We start from the raw sequence: 25,412 nt of genomic DNA, 5'->3' as shown, positions 1-25,412 counted from the left end.
GTGCCTCAGAAGAGTCTGAGGGCACAGCTGCCGTCAGCGTGCCAATCTTTAAATATTAATACTGCCAGCTGAATGTAGCAATACAGCAGTCTCTCAGACAGAAAATCTCTGTAGTAACTTTCAGCACCCTTTTTCCCCTATGTTTTATAATTCCTAAGCTAAAATATGTAATCTTCTGTTATGCACTAGGCAGAGTAGAGAAGGTGTTCCATGGTAATGTTGGAGTGGACTCATCTTGCCTTTCTGCACCTAGAAAAGGAACATAACCTTGGGCTTAAGACAAAGGGGAACTGTGTTCTCGTTATCATCTCCCCAGGTGTTCTTCTGTTCCTTAACTTTAATATTCCTCACTTTCCACATGTAAAATAGTAATGATATGTACTACAGCCTTGTGCTCTGAGGCTTAAACTTTTAGGGAAAGCGTTTTAAGATCTTGGACTGAAAGTGTTAGGCAAGTGTAATCTATAATTGTGTATTTGAGATGTGTCTTATTCAGCATAATGTGATGAGATATTTAGGTGCAAAAGATGAGCTAGGATTGCCTGTCTAAAAATGCTGATTGTCATTTTCCCATTTTGAAATTCTTTCTATTATTCAGTTTTAATCATACTTACCTTTTCATATGACAATAATGGTAAAAGGTATGCTGAGCTGTTGTGAACACTGAGATTCTTTTAGGTCTAGCATCAAAGCATATTCTTTTTTTTTTTTTTTCTTTTTCACTGTGAAAGAAAAGTATGCTCTTGGTTCACATTAGTTAGCTTAAATTAATCAGCTCAGTGTTAGATCTGAATGAAAGCAAGGTGGTTTATAGTCTCCACATGAATCAGAAGATACAATTAGGAAGGCTGCCACGTACTTTGTTCTGGGACCTCCGTAAGGACAAGTCTTGAGTTTCCTCACAGGACTGATTTGAAGGGAGAATGATCTTTAGATTCTGTTACTTTTTTCGTTCTTACGATGTAGTGTTGTACATGTGCTTTTTTAAATGTTCATGTTTTCTCAAAATTATTCAGAGCTAGTTTTGTCTTTAAAATTTGGCTATACAGTGGTTGAAGCTACCGACAAGCTGCCTGAATAAAAAAAAAGGAGAGGCGAGTCTCTTAGTCACTGAGGCAGATCTTTCTGCCATAGCAGATCTACTGAAATGAACACTGAGGCAGGTTTGAGCAAGATAAGTGCACACACAAAACCACATGTGTGTCTACAGAAAACTAACATACCAGGGTTTTGCCCCAGACACCTTCCAATTTTCATGTAAATTGCGGATTTTATAAAGTGGCTTATTATTTTCAAAAGCAACAATAGTTCTTGTATAGTAAATTTGCAGTAATTTTGGATTTTTCTTTAGTTTTTTTAAGGAAGTTGCCCTAGGTCATTTTTACAATAAGCAATCCATTAATCAGAATTTAATTTGTAGTAGAAAAACTGACATAAACAGAAACTGTAATAGCATTATAGGATTTATCTTGGTAATCTGCAAGTTGAAAATATTCAGGAGCTAGTGAAAAATGGATTGTTGGGCACAGAATTTACCTACTGGAAATACTGAAATACAGGAATATGCTTTTTCTTTGAGGAAACATGCATGCTCTAGTACATATCTACACAGAGAACAAAGCTCCAGTCCCTCACTTCTCTGCTGCTAGTGTTATACTGATATTGAGTTCAAATAAATCCGACACCCAAATTTTGTTAAAAATCAAGAAACATCTGAAGAAATAAATGCCCCCCTTCCTCCCACAATGATTGAGATTTATTGCCTAGGTCCATTGCTCATCTTCCCTTCACAGTGTATATTACTATCAGTCAGTATATAGACATACAGTTACCAGTTGTGACTTACAGTGAGGCTCAGTACTTCAGAGCAGAGATGATGTACAAATTAACTCCCAGCTGACCTGCTGTCCTGGTGAGTCTTTTTGGCAGGATTATCAGTGCAGGCTCAGTTTCCTCAGATTAACAGGTGTGCTGGCTCTTATCCTGTTGTGCCCTGAGTGCAACAACCTCAGCACCCATGGCTGGTTCTCTCAGCAGGAGTGATGGAGAGAAGCTCCTAAAGGATAACTGCAAGTTTCAGGACAACATTAGAGCTCTGTGTGTGTGAAGGTATATATATGCATTTTATATATCTACACATGCACATTATCTATGTATGTATATACATGCACATTTTATTAGTGTTGGTTCATTTAACAGAATGCATTTTACTATGTTGAGGTTTCCTTGGGTTGCACTGTTAAAAATCCTCAAAACACTTGGGGCATTTAAAAAACAGGCAGTGCTGTACTTGAGGTCACCTGATATATTATAACATTTTGAACAAAAAAAGGAAGTTGACATTTGTGATCTGGACCCAGCTCTCCAGACTGTTGAGATTTATTCTGGTGAGTGATTTTTTTCTCTGATAATAGAGTGTAGGCTGTTTGGAGGGTCATGTTTATTGGGGGGTGGGAGAGTAAACATGTTTCTTGTTGTGTTTTGTTTTCTTTTTCAAACAAACACACTCTAGATTTGGATGTTGATACCTTCCAAATTTACCAGCCACAGCTTACAGTTGCCAGAAAGCTCTTGTCCCAGGTTTGTGCTATAGCAGACAGTGGAAATCAGAGCCTGGATCTGGGCCACTTCAGCAAAGTAGATTTCATCGTTATAGTTCCCCGTTCAGAAGTCCTGGTTCAGCAGACCCTTCAACGGATTCGACAGTCAGGTAAAAGGGAGGGAAGGGAAAAGAGACTTTTAAACCAAAGTATGTGACCTTATGAAATCTTATCTGGAATAAATGGAGAAGTAAGTTGCTCCAGCATGTATTTTGCATGTCCGATATTAGCTCCATTAGCTGGTATTTTTGATGAATTCTAAATATCTTTCTTTCATAACCTGGGCCCAAGCTGTACCATGTAAGTGTTAAAAGAAATTGCCGTATTCATGCAGGTCTGAGAATGGTGTGACCTGGAGAAGCGTTCACCTGTCAAAACAGCGAGGGGAGGAGCAAACGCAACTGTTCAGATCTTTTATCCCCTAGAGCTGTTAGTGCCATTTCTTCTAGATACACATTTGTGCATATGCTCTCATACATATTAGCACAGATGTATGTGCAGGAAGCTCTCTTATTAGGTAGATAAATGCCTGAGTAATACATGCACCTTTGCACACAATAATTGCCATACTTGTTTGGATGGTGAGTTTTCTTCTCTGGGGTTCTGTGTCTGACCATGGCTGGTACCAAATGCTTCAAGAGGAACAGGAAAGCCTTAGTGGACAGGTTATAGAATATATCCCCCTTGAGAATGTCCTCTGTTATCCACTCTGTTGGTGACTGAGGTGTCTAGAAAAGCATAAGAGTTTCTGTGTGGAGAAAATTACTCTCTAACAGAACTAAGGACTATGTTGAGACCTTTTTAGCTCTTGATGCCTCATATCTGGGAGTAATGATGTCTTTAGGATAGTTGTGTGTTTAGGATTTTGATCAGCTGAACTTTTTTCTTCTGCCTTCAGCTTTATCTAATAATAACTTGCATTTGCATTTGAATATGAGTTTCTGATGTAATGTGTCTATGAGTGGTCTTGGGTAGCTGTTGGCTTTTCTTCCTCTTCTTTTCTACTCTTAACTAAACAGTCCCACACTTTTTGATTGTGCAGATATGCCCTGATATTGCTTAACATTGTGGTATCTACCTGTATTTTTTTCTCTGCTTTGTACTATTTTACTACTTAAAGGATAAGAACAAAATAGATTACTTGAAGTATGAGTTTATTTTCCTTTCTAACATAACTTTATGGGGGGGTTTGTTCCATTCCTTGTTTCTTCAGACATTGTATTTACTTAATTTGCTGTTACACACTAAACCAGAGGTTTTCTGGTATCTGTTAACAGGGTTTCATATTTAATTTATTTTATTTTTTTAAAATTAATAGTTTTTACTTTACTTTTTAAAATATTTTTTAAAATCATTAAGTCTCTGGCAAATACATAATTGACCCACATTTCACAGTAGCTTGTTGCTACTTCTTTAATTTAAATGGTGTTCAAAGCCACGTCATGCCTACTTTATGAATATGATGGCAATCTATCATTACAAAAACTGCTGGAGAGTATTTGTATTGAAACAAACATTGGAGCAGGGCATGGAAAAAAGATATGATATGATACTAGAGTTAATTTTATATAAATTTATGATTTTTGCGAAGAAAAGGTCAGGGCAACTTTTTCTGAGTCAAGCAGGATTAATATATTGGCTCAATGTGGGCAAGTTTGGCCTAGGATCATGGAGCATAGCCAACTAAGCACTGCTTTGGAAATTTTTGTGGAGGCCTGATTTTTTTTTTTTTTTGTCTTTTTGGTAATGTGAGAAGTCTTTGAAAAGTCTTCAGGCACTTTTTGGAAGAAATCCAGAAGCCAAGAAGCACATTTCAGTCCTCATTGTGAGGGAAAATGCATTCGAATAATCATCTTCTTACTAGGGCGTACCAGTGATTTGACAAAGTCCTGATATTGGCAGACAGGTGACAACCTGCTGTTGACACTTCAGTTTTGGATGCACTCAGAGGAAAAGATTTTTGTTGTATCCTTCTTTCCGACAGGTGTCCTTGTGGACTTGGGCCTAGAAGACAATGGAACAGCGTATCAGAGAGCCGAGAAATATGTGGTTCGGCTAGACAATGAAATTCAAACAAAATTTGAAGTTTTCATGAGAAAAGTGAAGCAGAATCCCTATACACTGTTTGTGCTGGTTCATGACAATGCCCACGTGGATTTAACAAGGTAGCTGCTTCGATCTAACAAGGGAAAACCATCCTCTCCCAATATCTTTCAGTCAGGTTTTTCAAAAGACTTGCAATCTTAGACACCCAATGCTTTCCCTAGGCTTAAGGAATTTTCTGCCTCAAAATCAGAAATCATCTTTTTTGTTTGCCTTCATATTTGTAAACTAGTTCTGATTCAGCTGAAGATAGGTAAGCCTAGTTTCAGATTACTGGATTCCTAAGAAGACTGTTGGAGTATGTGCTATTGTACTGAAGTCCATGAAAAAGGGCTGAATTTTGCAACTTTCTCTGTTCTTGTCTTTTTTCTTATTTCCCTGCTTTTTCTCTACTGAAACTCAAATCTCTTCCATGTTCACAAGGCAGTCATATTTTATTTCATAGTTTTATCCTTGAGGATAGTGTTATTTGTAATGTGAGAAGGCTTACAGATATTTAACTCTGCATCATCTGAAAAATGCCCTTGCTACTGTAAGAAAAAGATTTTAAAAACAGCTGTATTGAGTTTGGTCAGCGTTAGGTCTAACACAACACAAACACATGTGCAGGAACATTTTTTCACACTGAATCACAACTGGACTATGGAAGGAAGAAATCAGTAAAGCTAATTATTCTGTTCTTGTTCCATGTGTAAACTGAGGAGAACAACCTTGATGTGATTAAAATATGGTGTGTGAAGTTGTGGGATTCATTTGAATATCAGAGGTATAATAAATAAAATACATTCCTTGAAGAACAGCTGAAAACAGATGAAAGCAACATTCTTTCTACCTTATCCTCCCCATCACATTTTTGGTACTGTCTTTGCTGTTTTCTTCCAAATTTGGAATTCCTGCATATATCCTGGAGGTGAAGGTAATTCCAGGAGCTGGAGATCAGGACGTCAGGAGACTTTTAGGTTCCCCAGTCTTTTAGAAGTTTGTTGTTTCAGGCTGAAAATCCACTGGATTTTGTAAAATTGTTACTATATCCTATCCCCACAGCTCATGGAACCATGCTTCTCAGTGAGAGGGATTTAATCAGCTTTGGCTTATTTTTAGTTTCCTCCATCTGATGCTTTTTTAAAATTGGCACTCTAATTCACTTTCTCATTGTCAGCAGATTTTGGTCCTTTATTTAGATTTTTCCCCCTGTTGCCTGAGTCTACCCACAGAGAACACACAAATGGTTTTCACATCTATCCCCCTTCCAAAGAGATTTTTGAGCTGTGATTCTAGTGCCATGGTCATTTGGAGATTTTTCTGCAGGAAGAGAGTAATTCATTGAATCTCAGGATGTCAGTAAGGCAATTCTTTGCATTCTTATTTCTGCAGTGCCATTTCAAGTTCCCTGTCACATGGTGAGCCTAGTCATGGTCTGGCTGATAGAGTTATTAATTGCAGGGAGGTTCTTGAAGCATTCAACCTCCTTGTTCTTCAGGTCAGCTCTTTTCCTTATGCCTTGCAAACGCAGCAGTCCAGGATCAGCTCTAGCAATGAGGTACATTGGATACAATTTGACACTGTGGTAAGTGTTTAATTTTTAATTTTAACTCTGAATTTTAATGTGGACTTCATACCTAACAGAATCTAGCAGATATGTATGTCAGGAGGAAAAATGTTAGGAGGGTTAGGAGGGAGCTTTTTCTCTGCTGGAGTTTGTTCTCTCAGGCTCCAGATACACAGCCCTGGGATTCTGATAGTAGAGGTAGCATTGATATTTAGGCCCAGGAACTACACATTTTTCTTTGTCCAGTCGTGTAATAAGAGAAATTACTTTCTATACTCGGGTCAGAAAAAGCTATGTAGGCGTGTCTGGAGCTGGCTTTCCATTTTAAAGCAGTCTGACTTTTGACTGTAAGTTGTATGTCACATAGCCTTCAAGTCTGTTCATTAATTTTCTGGTACTAATAAAAGTTGTATGCTAGGTTACAAGTTATGGTGCAGTAGGTGCTGTCATGCAGAGAGGAAAGTCTGTTGAACATTTGCTCCATTAGCTTTTTTCATCATTTCAGCCATTTGATTCTGAGGATGTTTTGGCTAAATCCACTTTAAAAATAGCCTTTTCTCCCATTCCTTGTTTGATATATTTATATCAAGTTTGACTTTACTGTGTTGAGTGGACCGTTGGTTTCTTTAAAGTGGTAGCTGTAAAAAATAGTTAAAGTCAAGTAAACAAAATAGTGGAAATGAGGGAGTGAATGAATATTCAGTTTGCTTTTCAGTTGATTTTTAATATCAGCCGTTGTGGTGACCTCCTGTAAATGGTCTAGGCAATATTTTGTTTTCCAAAAGTAAAAAATCAACAACCTTCAGTCTTCTGATTAAAAAAATAATCCACAAAAAAAGGGGAGATGGTATGCAATTAATTACATTCCTACTGATTACTAGTGATGTAAATGCACTGGACACCATGCTGTGCTTCCAGCAAAGGCCTCATGAAATTTGAGGCAGCAAATATTCTGCCTTTCTGATTGCTGTCTGCAGATTTATATTCCAGCAAAGAAATGATTAGCTTCTGATTGCCATTAGAGATGTGTAGAATCTAACAGTCAAGAAGAATTTTGGAAATTAATAATCCTTCTGTTTTCAGGTTCTGCTTTAAATAGAGATGAGATAACAGTTCTCAGTAGATACAAAGCCAGAGATAGGTAGACGGAAAGTAGTTAGCAGGATTCTAGAACCCCCCCTGCAATCACAGGTAGGTGATATATTGAAAAATTTGCAAAGACCTACACCTGTCTTTCCTAGCTGGAGACAAGTAAGTTAAGCAAAAAACAATTTTTGTTTTATTGTATTCTTTGAAACAAACAAATAGGATCACTGAGGGATAATGAATGAAAATAAATGATACTGCAGTTAGGAATATACTTTCCACTTATTTTCCATTTATTTTTTAAATGACAAAAGAAATTAAAATTGGTTCCAGTTTTCCTTACGTTTTTGCTATCTCTGTGTGGAACAGGATGACACAGCAAGTGAAGACAAGCTGTACTTTGGTTTGAATGAGTACAGCAAATCTCTCCAATGGGGAGTCACAAGTCCCCTTTTGAGATGTGATGAAACCTTTGAAAAAATGGTCAACACGCTTTTAGAAAGGTAAGTAGTAACATGGGAGCTTGAGATTCTGCTTAACTGGGTTCTTAAGGATGCAGATATATTTATGAGCCACATCACAGGCAGATGAAGGTATGATGACCTTTGATTTTCATCTTGGAATCTGTGGAGTATGTGCAATTTTTATTTTTGGAACAGATTTAGTGCTGTTGAAGGAGGGGATAGCCTTCATTTGTTTATAGAAGAGATTAGGCCCATTCAACAGCAGTGCAGGCTCAGCTGTGCTACTCTCTTCTTTTGTCTTAGCCCTTACTAAGCTAAGAAGGTACCAAGGGTTTCATACCTCACCACTTCTGGTGTTTCTCTTGTTGAAACTGCCAACAGACTTGTCCATAGTGGCCCCGTTAAGTGACATAATTTCAAAAAAGTAATATTTGTTATTTCATTAGTTGGCTATGGTTTTTGTTCCTGCAGCTCAGAGCCTGTTAGTACCCTGCAGCTGCCTAAAAAAAGCTACTTTCACAGCATATATCCAAGATATAATTAAATGTGCGCATTACAGGAATGAAGGCAATACTGTTGTTTCCAGCATCAGCAGGACAGATCCATTGTACCAGTTCAGGCTATACTTCTCATTGTATGTTCATTTTTACCAGAACAGGATTGTTCTGGCTTCAGTACTGTTTTCTCCTGCTTTGTTTAAGTCAATGTAATTATTTTAAATGTGTCTATATTTATTAAGTAAAATATACAATATAAAATGTGTTAAATTAGCAAAATAAACAAGTATATCACTAACCCTTAATATTTATTATTTGCTACAAATATGTAAGTAATAAATGTGATGATAATGATAAGGTTGGCCAATCTTAATAGGTCAGTTCTTTAGGCTTCTAGTCTTTCTGGTCAAGTCCAATGGAAAAGATAGTGGTCACTATTGCTGTCTTTCAGTTCTTAAAATGTGGATGGGGAAAAGGATGAAGGAGGATTAACGCATGTGCAAATACTACCCGGATACGAGATTAGGATAAGACTAGAAATTAAAAGGAGGTGAACCTTGGAGCCAGGATATGCTTTTGCATCACAGTTTATCAGTTTAGCTTCTCTTTTCGAGAAACTGGGTTATTCCACCTGCATGGGTGAGCCACACAAGCTTATAGGTCTGAAAACATTGCAGACATTTTTGTGTTTTAAGAAAGGCTCCCTTTGTGTTAGTGGCAAAGGTGCAGTGGGCGCTTTTACGGGAGGAGGAAGAGTAAAAAGTGTTTTAAAATTTGTTGATTTAACAACTGGCTTAGGGTATACAGAGTGAGCTACTGTATGTACTGGTTAAAAACAGACACAAAACTTTATTCAAATGGATCCCATATCGTCTATTAAATTACTCAAGAAAGAGACCAAAGAAATTTGGAACTTTTAGTTATTTTAGTCACTTGGACTTCTGTGGTGCAAGACTGCACTCAAGGCATAATAGCATAATTTTTTTCTGTATTATGGTGGTGAGTGAACTTGTGGGAAATGTCTAGAAATTGAGTGCTTTTTGGTTGAGTAGGTTTTAATATTTTTTTTTCTTAGCATTTTGCTTTGTGAGTTCATATTTGTTGTCACTGCATGTAGCTATAATGAGAGGGAAAGAAACATTGGCTATGTAAGTTAAAAGGCAAAATGGAAGTTCAGATTTGAATCAGAGCTAGCAATCCCTATTGGTAAGTCTAACTTTCTGGTGAGAAGTTTGATAGACGTGGAATTACGAAGTACTTCTCCCACAAACCACTTGAAGCAGTGATGGTATTCCAAGTTCATAGCGGAAAAAACTTGTGGACAGCAAAGCAATTGTTAGCCTGTGCTCTTGGAGTGAGCTGGATCTGAGATGATCCTTATCTCCCTCAAGTTGAAGTTCTTCAGCTAAAATTTTGGCCCAGATGAGGGTAACAGGCATTTATAATTCCTGTTACTTGAGCACAGGACTTGGCTTTTCTGCATTTGGACTATGTTCCTTTACTTAAAACACAGATTTTTTGCAAAATTATTGTTCATGAAAATTGAAGGTTTCATTCTTTGAGCACTACCGAAAAAAAATAGGCACTCCTTTACCACACAGTCCTGGGTTTTGGCAATTTTTCAGGCATTGTTGTGATTTTGCGTGTGCTAACACAAAACTGTCTCCTCAAAGGTACCCCCGGCTACACAGCATGGTGATTCGCTGCTACCTTCTCATTCAGCAGTATTCCCAAGCTCTGATGGCTCTCACAACCATGGCCTCACTAAGAGATCACAGCACACCTGAAACACTCAGCATAATGGATGACCTTATCACTTCTCCAGGAAAGAATAAGAATGGCTGCGGCCACATGCTTGTCATAAGGGTGCCGTCTGTGCAGCTAGCCATGCTGGCCAAGGAGAGGTTACAAGAAGTAAGAGACAAGTTAGGTCTGCAGTATCGTTTTGAGATCCTCCTCGGGAATCCTGCCTCAGAGCTTACTGTTGCGAAACACTTTGTGACACGGTTGAAGGTTAGCATAAACTAAATATTTGTTTGTATGCCCACTGTAGTCATCTGACTGTTGTACATGTTTTATGCTTACTCCCACATGTTTACAGATTAATTTTTCTATAGGAAAAGGGTACGTGTTCTGTACCTGTCTCCATGGAATTATACTGTACTTTTGATGAACATAAATTATTGAGAAACTTGGAACAAACCTGTATTGTTACTGGTCCATAAAGTCAAACACTAGATGTTATCCCACTTCTTAAATTTGAATAATATCTGATAGGATTTGTCTCTGAATCTCTGAAAGCAGAGGTCAGATCTCCTTAGACACGCTAATTCTTTCCACCAACTTATCTGTCTACTGTGTTGTGTGCTCTGTCCATCCATCTTCTGCCCTTTTGATAACTGGTAAAGTATGCTGTTTGTCATAGACTTCTTTTCTCAAACCACTGCATGTTGAAAGTCTCTTCTGCCCACCATATATGCACCAGGCTAAACTTCTGCATGGATTTATAAGAGTGCAATTCAAGTATCCAAATCCACTTCCTGAATTAACCCCACTGCATTAAGCAAAGGGGATCAGATTGCCTGCCTGAGGTACCAGCCTGAAAATAATACTGGTTATCAATCGTGATCCTTGCTCCTAGTCTCCAGAGAGATAATTTTTCTGTTTCTACTATGAGTTATACAGTGTATTCAAAACCACACAGAAAAGGAATTAATTTTGTGAGCCTTTCTTAAAAACCTTGCCTACAACCAAAAGCAGATAAAATGTCCTTTAAAGAAGCTACCACCTCTGCTTCTCAAACCTTGTCTGCAGCAGGAGAGGGAAGAGAGGAAAGTAGTAGTCGTGAAGGCAAAAATGACATGTGAGATAACAGCTCTGTGCTGCTGGTTTTGTTAGGTACCCATTAATTCCAACCTTAAAACATTCTGGACTGTGAATCCCGTGAGATCCTCTTTACGGGCCATTGCTTTAAAGGCTTGCAGCCCTTACGCATTGCTGGAGCAGCCTGTGAGGCTTTTAAAGCAGGTCAGGATTGAGAGCGAAGCTGTGCAGGTAAATACACAAAAGTAGCCATTGATCTGGAATGCACTAATTTGATCAGACAGAGAATGAAAAAACTTCTAAATAATTCTTATTCCTCTCCCCCACAACATAAGATGTTTTTCTGCAGTAGAGAAAGCTGCAGGATTCTGGACTTGTTTCTATCCTTGCAGGTGACTAGAAAAAAAAAAACACTCTAATTTTGAAACATGCGTATGAAGGGAGTGAGAAGAATTCAGTTGCCCAAAGATAAGCCTGTAGTGTGTTTTTAGGTGGGCTGTCTCAGTGGCAGTCCAAAATGATGAAGGTCACCTGTGAGTCTTGTGTTGGGCTGCAATACCGGCTAGTCTGGTGCCTGGGATAACGTGGGGTATCTGAAATGGTGTGAGCATATGTTTGGGCAACTGATTCCCATGATAAAGTTCATCAGCTGTGCTACGTACCATTGAGCCTGGTTTACTGCAGACAATTTTGATTTAGTCTCTGTGCTGCTTGGCTTGGCTCCTGATGTTAGGTGGAGTACTGAAACTGGAGGACTAAAGCAAGCGTGGAACTGAGAGCTGCCTGCTCCCACTATGAGCACCCATGCCCTTTTGGTTTTTTGTTTGATCTAGGGATGGGGGAGCAATATGAGGCTACTGAGTGCTTTCTGGTGAGGTTGAGGCTTTAAATGCTGTTTATACCAATAACACCAATAACTGCTGTTAGTTGCAGGGGAGATGAAACTTCATCATGACCATTTTCAGGGGCAGTGAGGGAAACTTTATAGCTGTTAGTGGAAAGTTCTATTTAACTTAGCTTCTCCCTAAGAGGGCATTAGCCGCGTCTGCGGTGCCACAGCTGGGCAGGGAAGGTCAGCAGCTGCCTCTGCAGCTGTAGCTGGGCTGTTCCCTTCTCTGTCAGCCAAACCCTTGGGCCAACAAGATGGGTCATTCCTCTCCATCAGGGAGCCAGGCTTTAAGGGGGATGGCACACCCAGAGGTACAGAAAGAAAGAAGAGATGGAAAATCATCTAAATAACTATTTTGTTGACAAGGCATGCTGTCACGTAACAAGAATCAAACTGTTTGGGAGGCATTCGGAAGTGAGTAGCCCTGAGGGCTGCAGCTCTGCACCTCCTGCGTAAGATGGTAAAAAAATACATCCTCCGTATGCAAGTTTACAGCTCAAAGCCCCATGCACTTGGGCTTCTTTTTAAGTCCTTAGGCTAGCAGAAAGAAAATCAGCTTTGTACCTATCTTCCTCTATTACATTTTCTAGCCATGCACTTCTGCAGAAACTTCTGTAGTTGGAGCGGCAGGGTAACACACAGCTAGACTAACCTTGCCAAGTCAGAAGATATATCTCTGCTGCTGAGGCTGCTTTACTAAGCCAATAGATGTTGTTAGGTAGTTGGAGAAATAATTTTTTTCTGTGAACATGTTACATAAAGGATGCTGAAATAAGCAGGAGAAAGAAATCAGGACCGGGGAAAGAGAATAGAGCCATAGCAGAAAAGGGGAATATTATTCCAAATGGTGCTTTTCCTAAGCGCTAAGATAAAAATAATCATAGGGTTTTTTCAGTGGAATTTTTCAGAAGGTCAAATGGCATACTGAGTCATTGATCTGCTGTCTTCTCAATTCCCTTTAACTGCCTGAGAAGATTACTTATAAAACATGGTCTTTCTGGGGAAGAGGAAAGGTACAGAGAGAACAGATCAAGGGTACAGGCTGAGACTAGAAGAACCAAGAGGGAATTCAAGAAAGGGTTGTTCTTGTGAGGTGTGTTTTCCACAAAGCTTGCATAAGTCTTGTTGCTTTGTCAAAAGAGCTGTGTCTTGTTGTCTTGCACATCTGTGCTGAGAAGAGTTTTTTATATATATATATTATTTTTAATAGGCAGTTTGAGTGGTTGGGCTTGCTGTTCTGACTCAGCAAAGTAGATTCTGTGCTTCAGCCAGATAAGTCTTCTCCAGAACTGATTTTGTCCATTATTAATAAGAAAGAAGGAAAAAGAGTGGTTTTCCAGCAGGGTGATATGCTGTAGCTCAGATACTTGACGATTCTGTAAACACTAGGGCTTAATTTCCTTGTCTGGAGAGACCTTAACGTTATCTGATCAGCATGGAAATGTGAAGTCTCTGGGTTAAATGGACAGAGCTCTGCTGATGTCCTGTCTTGGCTGGTCAGTGATCTAAGAGGCTGTGTTGCCAGTTTTCCTGGCGGTATCCATAATGTATTGACAGGAATGGCTGGATAGGAGCCTGCATTTTTTAATTTCAGTGTTTGTAGAGATAGAATGGCTTGTTTCCTTTCTAAGTGAGAGTCTCTGAGTCTTTCAGCTTTACTTCCTTTTAACTTCCATTTCCTTGATCAAATACTGCCTGTATCATCTGAAAGTCTGGGCACCGTGCAACACAGCAAGAAAGCTAGTATTGCTGAAGATAAGAGCAGTGTTTTTAGGAGGCTGCATCCAACACAGAGAACACAAATGCGCACTCAGCCCAGTTTCAGTAAGCTCTGCTGAACCAAGGGGACTGAGGGGGGTAAGGACACGGAACTGATGCTACCAGCCGTTCCAGTGCTAAGGGAAAATGATACCGTTTTGTGGTCTTGAGCCTTGGTAGATTGTAGGTAAGGAGTCCTTTCTTGTGGGATTACCCCCAGTGAAAGGGAAAAGATTTTTCTTTCATATAAACTTTCATTATATAGAATAATTAAGCGAGATGCATTGAATCATTTTCATACTCCACTTGAAGTGGAGTATTACTTTAGCTTTACGTGAATTTCAAAGAATCTTTATCTGCGCCAGCTTGATACTGAAGGCATCAATTGCGTTTTTCTCCGACAGACCACGCTAATACCAGGTGTATGATTCCAGCACTGAATAACATATGTTATACAAGCATTTGCTTTGTGTTTAATGCTTGGCTAATAGTTGGCTTCCAGAAAAAATGCATGCCTGTACCTAAGGGCTCCTTCCTGTTGGCTGTTGAGTGAGGAAACCCTGTATACAAAGCAAAAGCAGGAGCTGGAAAAAGACCCAAGTGAAGGTTTAGAAGGTGTCATTTAGATGTAACTGGAATTTTCTCTGTTCACAGGCTTGGAGGGGCAATGAGCAGGATGACTGGATTCCTCGCACCTATCAGGATTTGGAAGGTCTACCTTGCATTGTTATTCTAACTGGCAAAGACCCTCTGGGAGAAACTTTCCCCAGGTGCTGTCTTTACTCTTGCAGAATGATTGTGCCCTGACGTGTTTAGATAATTTGGGGGGTGGATAAGTGGTTTGGTACCATCTAGCTATTCTTTCACAAAAAAGTGTGTTTTAGAAGAATTTATTTGGGAACAGTTTAAAATTTTGGAATGTGTAGTTTGTGAAAAGTAAAGCTACTATGTGGGTCAAGGAATGTCTGTGCAGAGTACCAAGGAGCCTAACGTATGTGATGAATATTTAAAAATAATTTTAGATTTTATTATTTTTTATATATATGTATATATATATACACACACACATATATAGTTACTAGATACTGGCTAATAAAATTGTTCATAAATATTTAATAAACAATTAAGATAGGGAGTATTCTTCAAAGTCACAGAAAACAACACTTCCTTTTTTCTTGGGCTGGGTTTTCTAGGTCATTGAAATACTGTGATCTTCGACTAATTGACTCAAGCTATTTAACTCGGACTGCCTTAGAGCAAGAAGTAGGCCTGGCATGCTGCTACGTCTCCAAGGAGGCAATTCGAGGGCCTATTGTAGCTCTTCACCTTAGTGAGAAGGAGCATGAGAAGGCTAATGGTAGTGAGAATGACTCTGATGAGCTGTTGATAGACTTGGACCGACCCCAGAGTAATAGCAGTGCTGTCACTGGAACCTCAGGTCAGTTATTCTGCTGTTGGTCTGAAAAACAAGTCTTTGTTTCTGCATCATTGGGAGTTGAATGCAAACACTGAGATGTTTAGTCAAACATGAGTTGCTTAGATGTATCCTGCTGCAGTCTAGGCATTGAAATATTAGTAACACATTCTTTCCACAGCGAGCAATTTACTTGCCTACAGTTAAAAGGGGATGGTGTTGCAATGGAAGGATGGTATGCCATAGCTATGGGTCCCTCGTGAATTTAATTTTTAAACTTACATTTCACATTTCTTGTTTGTTTTGTCCAGTGGATCCTGAAAAGATTTTAAAAATCAGAGAAGAAGTGGGTAGTATAAAATTTTAGGAATAGAAAGATGCTCTGTAACTGCAGGGGTAGCTATGGATGAGGATGGATATTTGCCTCCTTGCCAACACCAACAGAATGCCTCTTCAGGCATCAGTGGAGCCTCATCTTCCACCAAGTTTTCCCTTCCTTGCATTCCTTGGGCACTTCTGAGTCCTTCCCTTTGTTTCACTATGAGTTTGAAGTATTGGAAGAGCTGAACTGGATCTTTGCCATGCACCAAATCTTCCCATACACTAACTAAACCTGACTGGTATGGAGGAGGGAGATTAGCCCAGTTCACATTAAAGTTGCAGTGAAATGAATGCTTTATTCTCCATAGAAAGGAAGGTCAAATTGATCTGTGTATATAGCGGTGTGTTATACCTGAATTTCAGAAGGTTGTACCATCAAATTCCAAATCCCAGATGGGAAATGATAGTTAACATAGAGACTTGGATTGGGACACTTGTGCTTGGGCTCTGATCCCTAGCTGAAGGGCCGTTGCCTCTCCAGCAAGAGAGACAGATGGATGTTAATAATTTCTATGGAGAAAAACCGACCTAAGCCACAGCAGCACACATGGAACAGAAGTATTTGTATGTAAAGATTGTCTCATAGAGCAAATAAGTTCATGATTTTCTGATGTCAGTCAGTGTCTGATCATTGCCTGCTCTTTGTTTCCCCAGGTTCTCTGGCTGACAACGGCGTGAGCTCCTCAAGTGCTGCAGACAAATCTCAGAAGCAAGCACCATCAATTAACTTTCAGACTGTGGTGCACAGCTCAGTAGATGATGGAACTTACCCCAGTTTCACAGCCGGAGAGACCTTGAAACAAGAATGCGACTCCCTGGGTAACCAGATGGCGAGCAGCACCACTTCAAAACTACCATCACTGTCTTCAGTCTCCCAGACGTTTCAGTGGCCTGCCCATTCGGCCAAAGACAGCAAGGCCCTCCGTGCTGCACTGCCGCGCATCGTCATCCTGTCAAAAGCTGCCTACTGTCTCCTGAGCTCACAGAAAAGTGGGAATTTGCTTTCCTCCTCTTCCCTCCTGCCTCATGCTGATGTGTCTTGGCTGAGCTCTCTGAGGCCTCTGCTTCACAAGAACATGAACAGTGAAGAGCAGTCTCTTTACTACAGGCAGTGGACAACAGCCCGACAGCACCACGCAGACTTCAGCAATCAGGGTGAGGCATCTGGCTCAAGGAGTTTTCACCCCAGGCGGCTGCTTTTGACAGGACCACCACAAGTAAGAGAACAGTTCCTTCCTCTTGCCTTATTAGCAGGATGAGAGGACTGGTGATGAGAACTGCAGATTGTGCACTAAAGGCGCCCTGCAAGGTTGCACACAGGGATATGTTTCGAGGTCAAAAATCAGTCAAATTTTAAGGTTAAGACCATCTTGGAAGCACTAAGGAGGGGAAAGGTGATGCTGTATATCATGTTTTAGCCTAAGTGAAATACATGGTGCTGGGCATAAAATTGCCATGGTCATATCAATAGAGAAGAAGTTATCATTGCCAATCTCCCTGCGTACAAAAGTGACACAGGCTGTGGGCCGGGTGGTGCTCACAGGTCAATTTTGTAACGCTACTTGGCATAATGAGGAATATTACATCTTGTTATGTTTTCAGGCAGAGCTAGAATGGGTTAAGCCCAAGGGCATTTATCCGAAACGTATCCTCCCTTTGTATTAGTCTGAGTTGGGATTTGGACTTTTTTCCATCTCTGGCTCAGGTGGGAAAGACTGGCTCATACTTGCAGTTCCTGAGGATTCTCTTTCGCATGCTGATTCGATTGCTGGAAGTAGATGTGTATGATGAAGAAGAGATTAATGCCAGTAAGTATTTAGTAGTCATTCTTAATATGCATTATAAAGAGCCTCTGTTATGTATTATTCAAGTGACAAATTTTTAGGCTCATGGAAAGACTATAAATTAAACCTACCACTTGTCCTGTCCATTAGTGTGTAACTAGACTTACTGTAGGTATCTGTATATATTTAAATACTGGTTAATAAAACCATAAATTTTATATTGAGCTTAGCTTAGAAGTATTAAATGTATTTTTGGATCGATATGTTCAGATACCACTAAAATGAAAGCGAACACAAAACTGTAAATGGGCAACATCTGCCCATGTTATCTCTCCTTGCTAGTTTTTAAGCACTGGCTACTTTTAAGCAGACAGAACATTTAAGGTCATTTTGTTTCTGGCCGAAACATCACTATTATTTATGTTTATGTACAAATTTAATACCAATTTTCATTAAGACTGCCTTCTGTCTGCTGTTTACAGTTGTTACACTGAGGAAAAAGGGGAGCAGGAGTGGATTTGTGCTCATTTGCCAGGTTGCACAGATCTGTTAACTGCTGTGGCAGAACTTTGCTTGCAGAAGCACAAATCCTTTTAAAAATTAGTCCTCTTCAGGGTGTTCTTTACATAACTGTGGTTTTGTAGTGAAGATAACTCTGTGGTGCATAGATCTCATGACCATTAGACTGGCATCCTGAAACTGTAGTTGTCAAACCTTTGAAAAGGCTAATCTGCATTTCTGCTCAGAAAGTGTTGTTAAGTGAAAAAAAAATAATAATCCTTTTGATTTGGAGCGTTGGGGGCTGTTATTCTCTTCTTATATGAACTGAAGTACCCCAGAAACATAGGATGAAATATAAAAATTTAAGAGAAGTTCTGCATCATGCCATCTGGCCTGTTGTGATCACAGCAATATGTCACACCCCTGCCAGGAATGCATGGAACTCCATAAGAAGAGCAGTTTGGGTTTGGGGGGGGGTGGGTGGGGGGGGGGTTGGTTGTGGCTTTTTTGCTCCCACTACTTCTATTGGAATGCTTTTCCAGAGCCATAGTGTTCAGATGATTGAAAATATTTTTATTCTCCAGCCCAAAGATGTTCCTGTCCCAATAACAAACATTCTTTTTAAGACCAAAGAAAATACTGATCTAAATGAAAATACTTTTTCTCTTCTTTAATGTTTACTTCTGTGGTGTAGTCAGGCAGCAATCTTACCCGCTCTGTGTTCATCTGGGTAGCCTAGGTCGTTTTACAGGATCCTCACAAATTACAGGCTCTTTATTCTCCTTATTGGTTTAGTAGCTCTTCCCGCACATCTATATCCAATTTACCCTTCTGGTACATGGGTAACCAGAACTGAATGTGGTATTCTGCAAGTTGTTTAACCAATCTAGTGTACAACGGCTTGTGTATTCCCCCACCCACGCTGAAAGTCCCATGACTGATGAAACCTGTGATTGTACTGGTCTTTTCCATTCTCCCATTTCACTGGCACTGATAGGTACCTTGTACTTGTGGGTTCCTCAGCAACAAAGTCATTTCCAGTCAAGGCGGTCCCAGCCTGCTGCAGAAATGTTTGTTGTTATTCCTTGATTGTACATATGACTCGTGTTTTTTCTGTTAAATATCACACAGTTTCTGTCATTACAGTTTTTAAGGGCACTGAATTCTTTCTGGATGATCATCGATCCCTTCTCCATATTGACAGTGACTCTTAGAGCGTGCCACCAGCAAACTTAAGCCAATATGTTTTTTTTCAGTTGGTGACATTAGTGAAAATATTCAACAGTATGCCCCTTTACTGATCTTTTAACTTCATTGGTAATCTCAATCTGCCTTAATGTTTACAATGTTACATGCTGCCATCTTCTGTTTAATCAATTTTTTAAATTTAAAGATCATTCACTCTCTCCATTTTCTTCAGCTGTATTAATAATTTGTTATATAGTATCATATCAAACACTTAGGTCCAGAAGGATAAGATGTGTTGCATTTCCTTTGTTGAGAGAAATAGATATATCATAGCTGTGTACTAAAAGTAAGACAGGATTCCTTTGGTCAACCCATGTTGCATTTTCTTACATTTTTCATTGACTTCAACATCTTTAATTATTTTCTTCACCCTTCCCAGATTTTGAATATTACCAAGGTCAAAGTAATGACCCCAGAGCTCTGTAGACTACTGTGTCTCCTCTTAAATGGTGATAATATATGTGCTATGCTTGCACTGAAATCAGTCTCCTACCTGATTTCACATACCTGTTCTTTCAGAAAACTGGAGTGGAGATTATTCTTTCTCTCTGTTTTGAGTGTGTATCAAGCTTTCAGGGTTTTATTTCCATCTTGGCTTATAGTAAACCTTTTATTTCCTTGAAAACATAATTGTCAAAATAAAAAGATAATGAAAAAATGATTTTGATTTATATAACTGAGGTGATATAGCAACAAAAATTATTTGCTTTCATGAACTTTTCTGAGGTCTACCTCAGCTTGACATTTGGCAAAGCTTATTTTGTCTCACACTTGTTGACATCTAAGACAAAACTTAATTCACTGGTGAGATTTTCCATTCCTCATGGACTTAGTTCGTTCTTAGTGTCCTTTTGATGTAGCCCCTCTGAAGCCCCTTCCTCCCGGTGTTCTTATTTTCCTTGGTATTCTGGTTAGTGGTTGTTTGGCAACTGCGATTCTAAGGAGTCCAAGTCTCATTCATAGGCAAGTCCCTGGTTTTCTCCGACCAGCTGACTTACAGAGCAAGCTTTCTCAGAATTTGTCTGTATGGATAAACTAATACGCCTCACCTGACCGGTGGCATATGTTAATTTGAGCATAACATGGTGCCGGTGAGGTTAGTGACCACTAACTGCTGCTGGCTCACATCCTATTGCATCAGTCAGCGCAGGGTGAGCATGTGCTTGTCTGTAGACCCAACCTTAATTTCATCTGAGTTTGCTTTTCTAAAATCAGTAAAACCCAGTTAAACACCTACTTTTGTGTGTTCTTCCAGCTCATTTTAAACTGAATTGACTCATGTTCAAGCTGCAGTCCAAGGCTGTTTTGTTTGGCCACTGCTTTCTAATGTTCCCATTACTTAAACTTGATTTTCTACTTTATAGATTTACCTCAGCTGGATCAAAGCAAAGAAGCTCTAGCTGATCCTTGCTGGCCACATCCCATTCTGTAACAGGAGTGTCTTTTACTGCCTTTATCATGTACCACCAGCTACTGGTTCATAAATCTATACAGCCTCTTTCTCCTTGCTTTCCTCCTTCTACCTTCAGATGCTTTTGCTTCTCATTTACCCAGTGCTCCTCATTTGAACATAGAGAGGCTCGAGACTACACCTGTATCTTCTGCACAGATAGGACTATTCATTCAAGCAGTTTATGCTTAAACCAGAGTGAATGATAGCTGAGCAGCTTGATGAGGGTCAGAGGAGACAAATATTGATGAGGCTACTTCGTCTGGACACAGTTCCTAAAGAATTGCAATTTCTTTGAAATGGCTTTGTGTGGATTATAATTTCAATTTTGGTAATATTTATGATGTTTAGATATGTCTCTGTGTGTGTGCACCTGTGTGAGTTCCTGTACAATTGTAAATCGGCAAACATCACGTAAACATCATTCAGTGGGTATCTGGTACTGCTTACCTGAAGTGTGTTGTTGCAGATCATACAGAAAACAGTGAAATTACTCAGTCTACCAATGACCACTGGCCAGACATTGAGATCTTCAGCAAAATGTCTTTTGACCTGAGTGTACATGACCCCAAGTACAGAACTATAAGTCCTGTATACACAGAACAACTTTCAAGAGTGAAACAAGGTAAGTAGATTGTAGAGATTTTAGGATTACTTTCCTGCAAAGAAACAGTTTTTATTGGATCAGCTGAATACATGAGTTCACAAGAGCCTTTCATCTCCAAAATGACATGGAACAAAACAATTTGTGTGTTCTTTACAACTGTTACTGGGATCACAGTCTCTGTTTTTTTAACACTCATAAAATTTCTGTTACTTCTTTTCTTTGTGCACAGAAACAAGCAAAGAAACAAAATCAGAGGAACCTAAGAAAAGGGAGACTGTGTCTATGATGTTGACTAAATACGCAGCTTACAATACGTTCCATCACTGTGAGCAGTGCCATCAGTATATGGACATTAATCCTGCCGCACAGGTTGGTGTCAAGGTCCCAGGGTAAACTGTATCCTTGATTTTTCTGTGGTCTCTCCAGGCGTATCACTCTGGTCTCAGGACTCAGGCTTTCACCTTCCCTGAGATGGAATTGTTTAATTCTTCCATTCTCAGGGGAGATAATGAGCTACAGACCCTGGAGCACCAACTGTGTCTGCTGTGTTCTGCGTGAGCAGTTCTCCTCTCCAGCTGCCTCTGACAAGGGGTGAATGTTGTGACTAGTTGTGTCAAGCCAAAGCATTATTCAGCCTGCCCAGAGGGTTCGCAGTATCTCATGGGAGAGGACTGTAAAATTAAGAGAGATGCTTGTCTTACCTAAATGCCAGCCATCCACGCCTGTGATGGGAGACTGGAAGGCCTACTTCTTCCTCCCTTTGTATGTAACTGTGCATGCTTCTCAGCAGTAGCTTACAAGTCACTGGGCAAAAATGATCATTTTAAACTGTTTAGTTAAAAAACTTCTAATCTCTGAAACAAACAGTTATGCTCACAGGAGACTGACAGATAAGATTATTCCTGGTTAATAGCTCGGACGTTATTTCTTAACTACCGCCACCAACAGTTTACTTGGAAGTTTCTTATCTCAAATCCTTCTTTCTTTGCTTGCTAATCTTTTCCAACAGCTTGCTATTAAGCTGTCACAGCGTAGACACACTGACCTGGCAATGTACGATGTCAGTTACCTTGGAGCAGCACCAGCAGGTCTGATTTAAACCTCATGCTTCATTAAGTGTGTTGACACAAGCAAGTCTCCCAAAGGACATCTGTAGTTCCCTCCACTCATCTTTGTGCATGTGGTCAAACATAACAAGTACTAATAAATATAAACATCTACTTGTACGTGCAAGTGTGAGTTGTGTATATAGAATTATGATAACTGAACTCAGAAATTGTACATTGACGTGGGAGTCATTGGATAGCAGGCGTTATGAAGGGAGAGAGCTTCTTAAATGCTTTAATAGAACCTAAATAAAGCCTCTTTCATTTTTCAGCTTTACTTAGGCTAATTAATTCTTTAGTAAAGATTATAAAAACCAGATTACTAAGAGTAAATTATTTGACCTTGTAGTAAGATAGATGCTTCTGTAAGATGAAATCCTATCAGATACGTAGGCACTTTGTATACACTTACACAGTTCAGTGAAGTGCTGTGCAAAGTCAAGCTCACCCAAATTCTTCACGGCCTTGTTAATGGCATGGTCTGCTTTGGTCACCTAGCTGCTTGGAAGAGTATTGCCACAGGAAAAATACCTTACTAATGCAGCCATGCTGCTGCTGAGGTGTCTGAATGGCAGTGCACTCTGCTGTGGAGGCACAGCCACATGCTCCACTGCTCTTTGAATCTTTTGGGAAAATTTATGTGGGCAGTTTGTTTCCTAGTATACGTATTTTTCACTTCTTGTAAATATTCATAAATAATTTCCCACTCAAATGGACTTCAGAAGAGTCCATTTTGGCCAAAGATCATTACTGGTACAGAAAACTGATTCTTTTAATAGCAAGGCCAGTTACGTGCCTAAGTAATGGGGCTTATGGTAGAGGAAAATGTGACTATAATAGAGTTAACTTCAGTTACTGAAAGATAATGTTTTGGATGTTCTTCTCTGATGGCTTCCAGTATTGTGACTATAAGAGCAGGTTGCCAAGTAATGCTTATGTGTTACCTGCTTGCAAATCTTTTTTTTTTTTTGTGTATACAGATGTCTGACTCCACTCTGCATGCCTTCACATTTTCATCCTCAATGCTAGGAGAAGAGGTTCAACTGTATTTTATAATCCCCAAGTCCAAAGAGAACCATTTTGTCTTCAGCAAGCAGGGAAAACATCTAGAAAGCATGCGCCTCCCACTCGTTTCTGACAAGGTGCGTGTGCTGCTCTTATCCGTATGCTGAATGGAGTCAACTTGACATACATTTGCAAATTAACGGTAGTTGGCTGGATTTTTTTCACTTTTCTTTTTGTTTTAAGGTCCTATTTTTTTTCCTCTTTTCTTTTCTTTTTGTTTTAAGGTTCTTTGCATAATTCTTGCCTGACTGTCCTTAGAACTGAAGTTTTTGAGGACAATCATCTCTTTTTGTGTTCCTAGTGTCCAGTTCATATGCGTTGCAACGATCAATAATCTTAAAATCCAGTATAAACAATAAATAAATAAAAATCCATATCACGAATAACCTGCTTTTTTCCTAATGTTGCCAAAATACCTCCTTTTCAGCAGAATTTGAATGCAGTCAAGAGTCCTATCTTCACTCCATCAAGTGGACGTCATGAACATGGCCTCTTGAACCTCTACCATGCTATGGAAGGCATCAGCCACCTTCACCTCCTTGTAGTCAAAGAGTATGAAATGCAACTCTACCGTAAATACTGGCCCAATCACATCATGCTTGTCCTGCCAGGCATGTTCAACAATGCTGGCGTTGGTAAGAAACACCATCAATGCATTGCTGTGAAGAAATCAAAATCCATATTGGACAATGTGGATCGTGTTGTTAAAGGAAACATTGCAGCAGATTGGCTTTTTTTTTTAAAAAAAAAAAAATATTAACTTTTTTATTTAGCCAAAGCCAAATATAACTGCAGCCAAACACTGGGGGCTTGAACTTTGGACTTCATTTTCATGGATACTGAGGTTTTCCTGCACGAAGTTTTCAGTAGCTTCAGTTTTAGAATCTCAGCCCCTTCTTGGTTTAAGTTATTAATGACCACAGTCAGTCGTGTTTGGCAGAGTCTCTTAAAAGGTCCAGTCTTCTTGGTATCTACCTTTTAGATTTACTTACACAAAAAAAGGGGCATGCTGATTTCTTTTTAAACTAAGATGTTAGGAGCATTAAGTTCACAAAGAGTAATGACTGCAGATGTTCATGTAGCCTTTCTCTCAGAGGAGAGAGTGGTAAAGTCTAATAAAGATCTCTGTATGTCTTTTTTACGGTATTTTCTCAGGTGCTGCCAGGTTTCTTATTAAGGAACTTTCCTACCACAATCTAGAACTGGAACGAAACCGCTTGGAGGAACTAGGAGTCAAGCGCCAGTGCGTGTGGCCGTTCATCGTGGTCATGGATGACTCCTGTGTTTTGTGGAACATGCACAGCGTCCATGAACAGTCGAGGTAAGTAACCATCCGGCGCTGGGGTCCCTGCACTGATCCAGCACAGACAGAAGCATGCCTGTAACTTAAGCTCATCTCTAGCATCTGACAGGGTATGAAAGACCAGACAACTGGAAAAGTTGGGCATCTGGAGCTGCTGGTGAAGTACTCAAAATATTCTTAAGCAAAGGCAGCTTTCAGCAGTGGCTTTGATGTAGTAACATCAGGCTACCTGTCCAAAGGGCCTCACAGATGTGATTCACTCAATTATTATGCAGATAGCCCAGGAACCGCACACTTAGACATTAGATATATTGTCTAAAATGCAAAGAATCAGCTTTTTCATTCAGAGCTGTAGGAAGGCTATAGATTTGTCTTGTTGACCACCAACATCCAACCTCCTGCTGCTGAACACTTCCACCTGGTTCTACACTTAAATCTGTTTCCCGCAGTCAAACCTCTGCTTGTGCTTGTTCTTTGGCTAAAGCCAGTCTTGCTTTTAGTGACTGATTTATTTCTCAATGTTACTTCCCCAATTTGTTTTGATTCAGTTTATGTTTCTCATTGAAAACAGTTTATTATAGGAACTTTAGCTTTTTAGAAGGCATTAAACTCTTGCCCTTCTCAGCGTTTATCCTGTCCATTATGGAGAAAACAGCCTTCCAGAAATGGTGTGTAAGGCAATTCCTTTCCCTTTCTAAATTGCTGTATAAGACCCTATTCTGCTGAAAGGCCTATTTTCTTATAGGGACTAAATTGATGGGATAAGATTAGTTGGCTGTTGTTT

At 39.6% G+C, this 25,412-nt stretch overlaps 1 protein-coding gene across 9 annotated transcripts in view; it reads left to right on the top strand.

Annotated features, from left to right (window-relative positions):
• Window positions 1-25,412, top strand: part of GREB1L (GREB1 like retinoic acid receptor coactivator) — a 144,861-nt gene that overhangs the window by 110,563 nt on the left and 8,886 nt on the right. For 7 of the 9 annotated variants that reach the window (XM_080380416.1, XM_080380415.1, XM_080380420.1 and 4 more), the window contains 14 exons: window positions 2,513-2,710; window positions 4,585-4,765; window positions 6,078-6,270; window positions 7,708-7,841; window positions 9,973-10,312; window positions 14,424-14,539; window positions 14,963-15,207; window positions 16,219-16,781; window positions 17,270-17,372; window positions 21,017-21,172; window positions 21,384-21,523; window positions 23,241-23,402; window positions 23,753-23,960; window positions 24,481-24,646. In XM_080380416.1, coding sequence (XP_080236542.1) covers window positions 2,513-2,710; window positions 4,585-4,765; window positions 6,078-6,270; window positions 7,708-7,841; window positions 9,973-10,312; window positions 14,424-14,539; window positions 14,963-15,207; window positions 16,219-16,781; window positions 17,270-17,372; window positions 21,017-21,172; window positions 21,384-21,523; window positions 23,241-23,402; window positions 23,753-23,960; window positions 24,481-24,646 — 2,905 coding nt within the window. The remainder of the gene's footprint in view (window positions 1-2,512; window positions 2,711-4,584; window positions 4,766-6,077; window positions 6,271-7,707; window positions 7,842-9,972; window positions 10,313-14,423; window positions 14,540-14,962; window positions 15,208-16,218; window positions 16,782-17,269; window positions 17,373-21,016; window positions 21,173-21,383; window positions 21,524-23,240; window positions 23,403-23,752; window positions 23,961-24,480; window positions 24,647-25,412) is intronic. The other 2 variants (XM_080380421.1, XM_080380419.1) reach the window with 1 other exon arrangement.

The sequence above is a fragment of the Falco punctatus genome (assembly GCF_963210335.1).
Source record: "Falco punctatus genome assembly, chromosome: 3".
Lineage (NCBI taxonomy): Eukaryota > Metazoa > Chordata > Aves > Falconiformes > Falconidae > Falco > Falco punctatus.
This window is presented reverse-complemented; position numbering and strand designations above follow the sequence as displayed.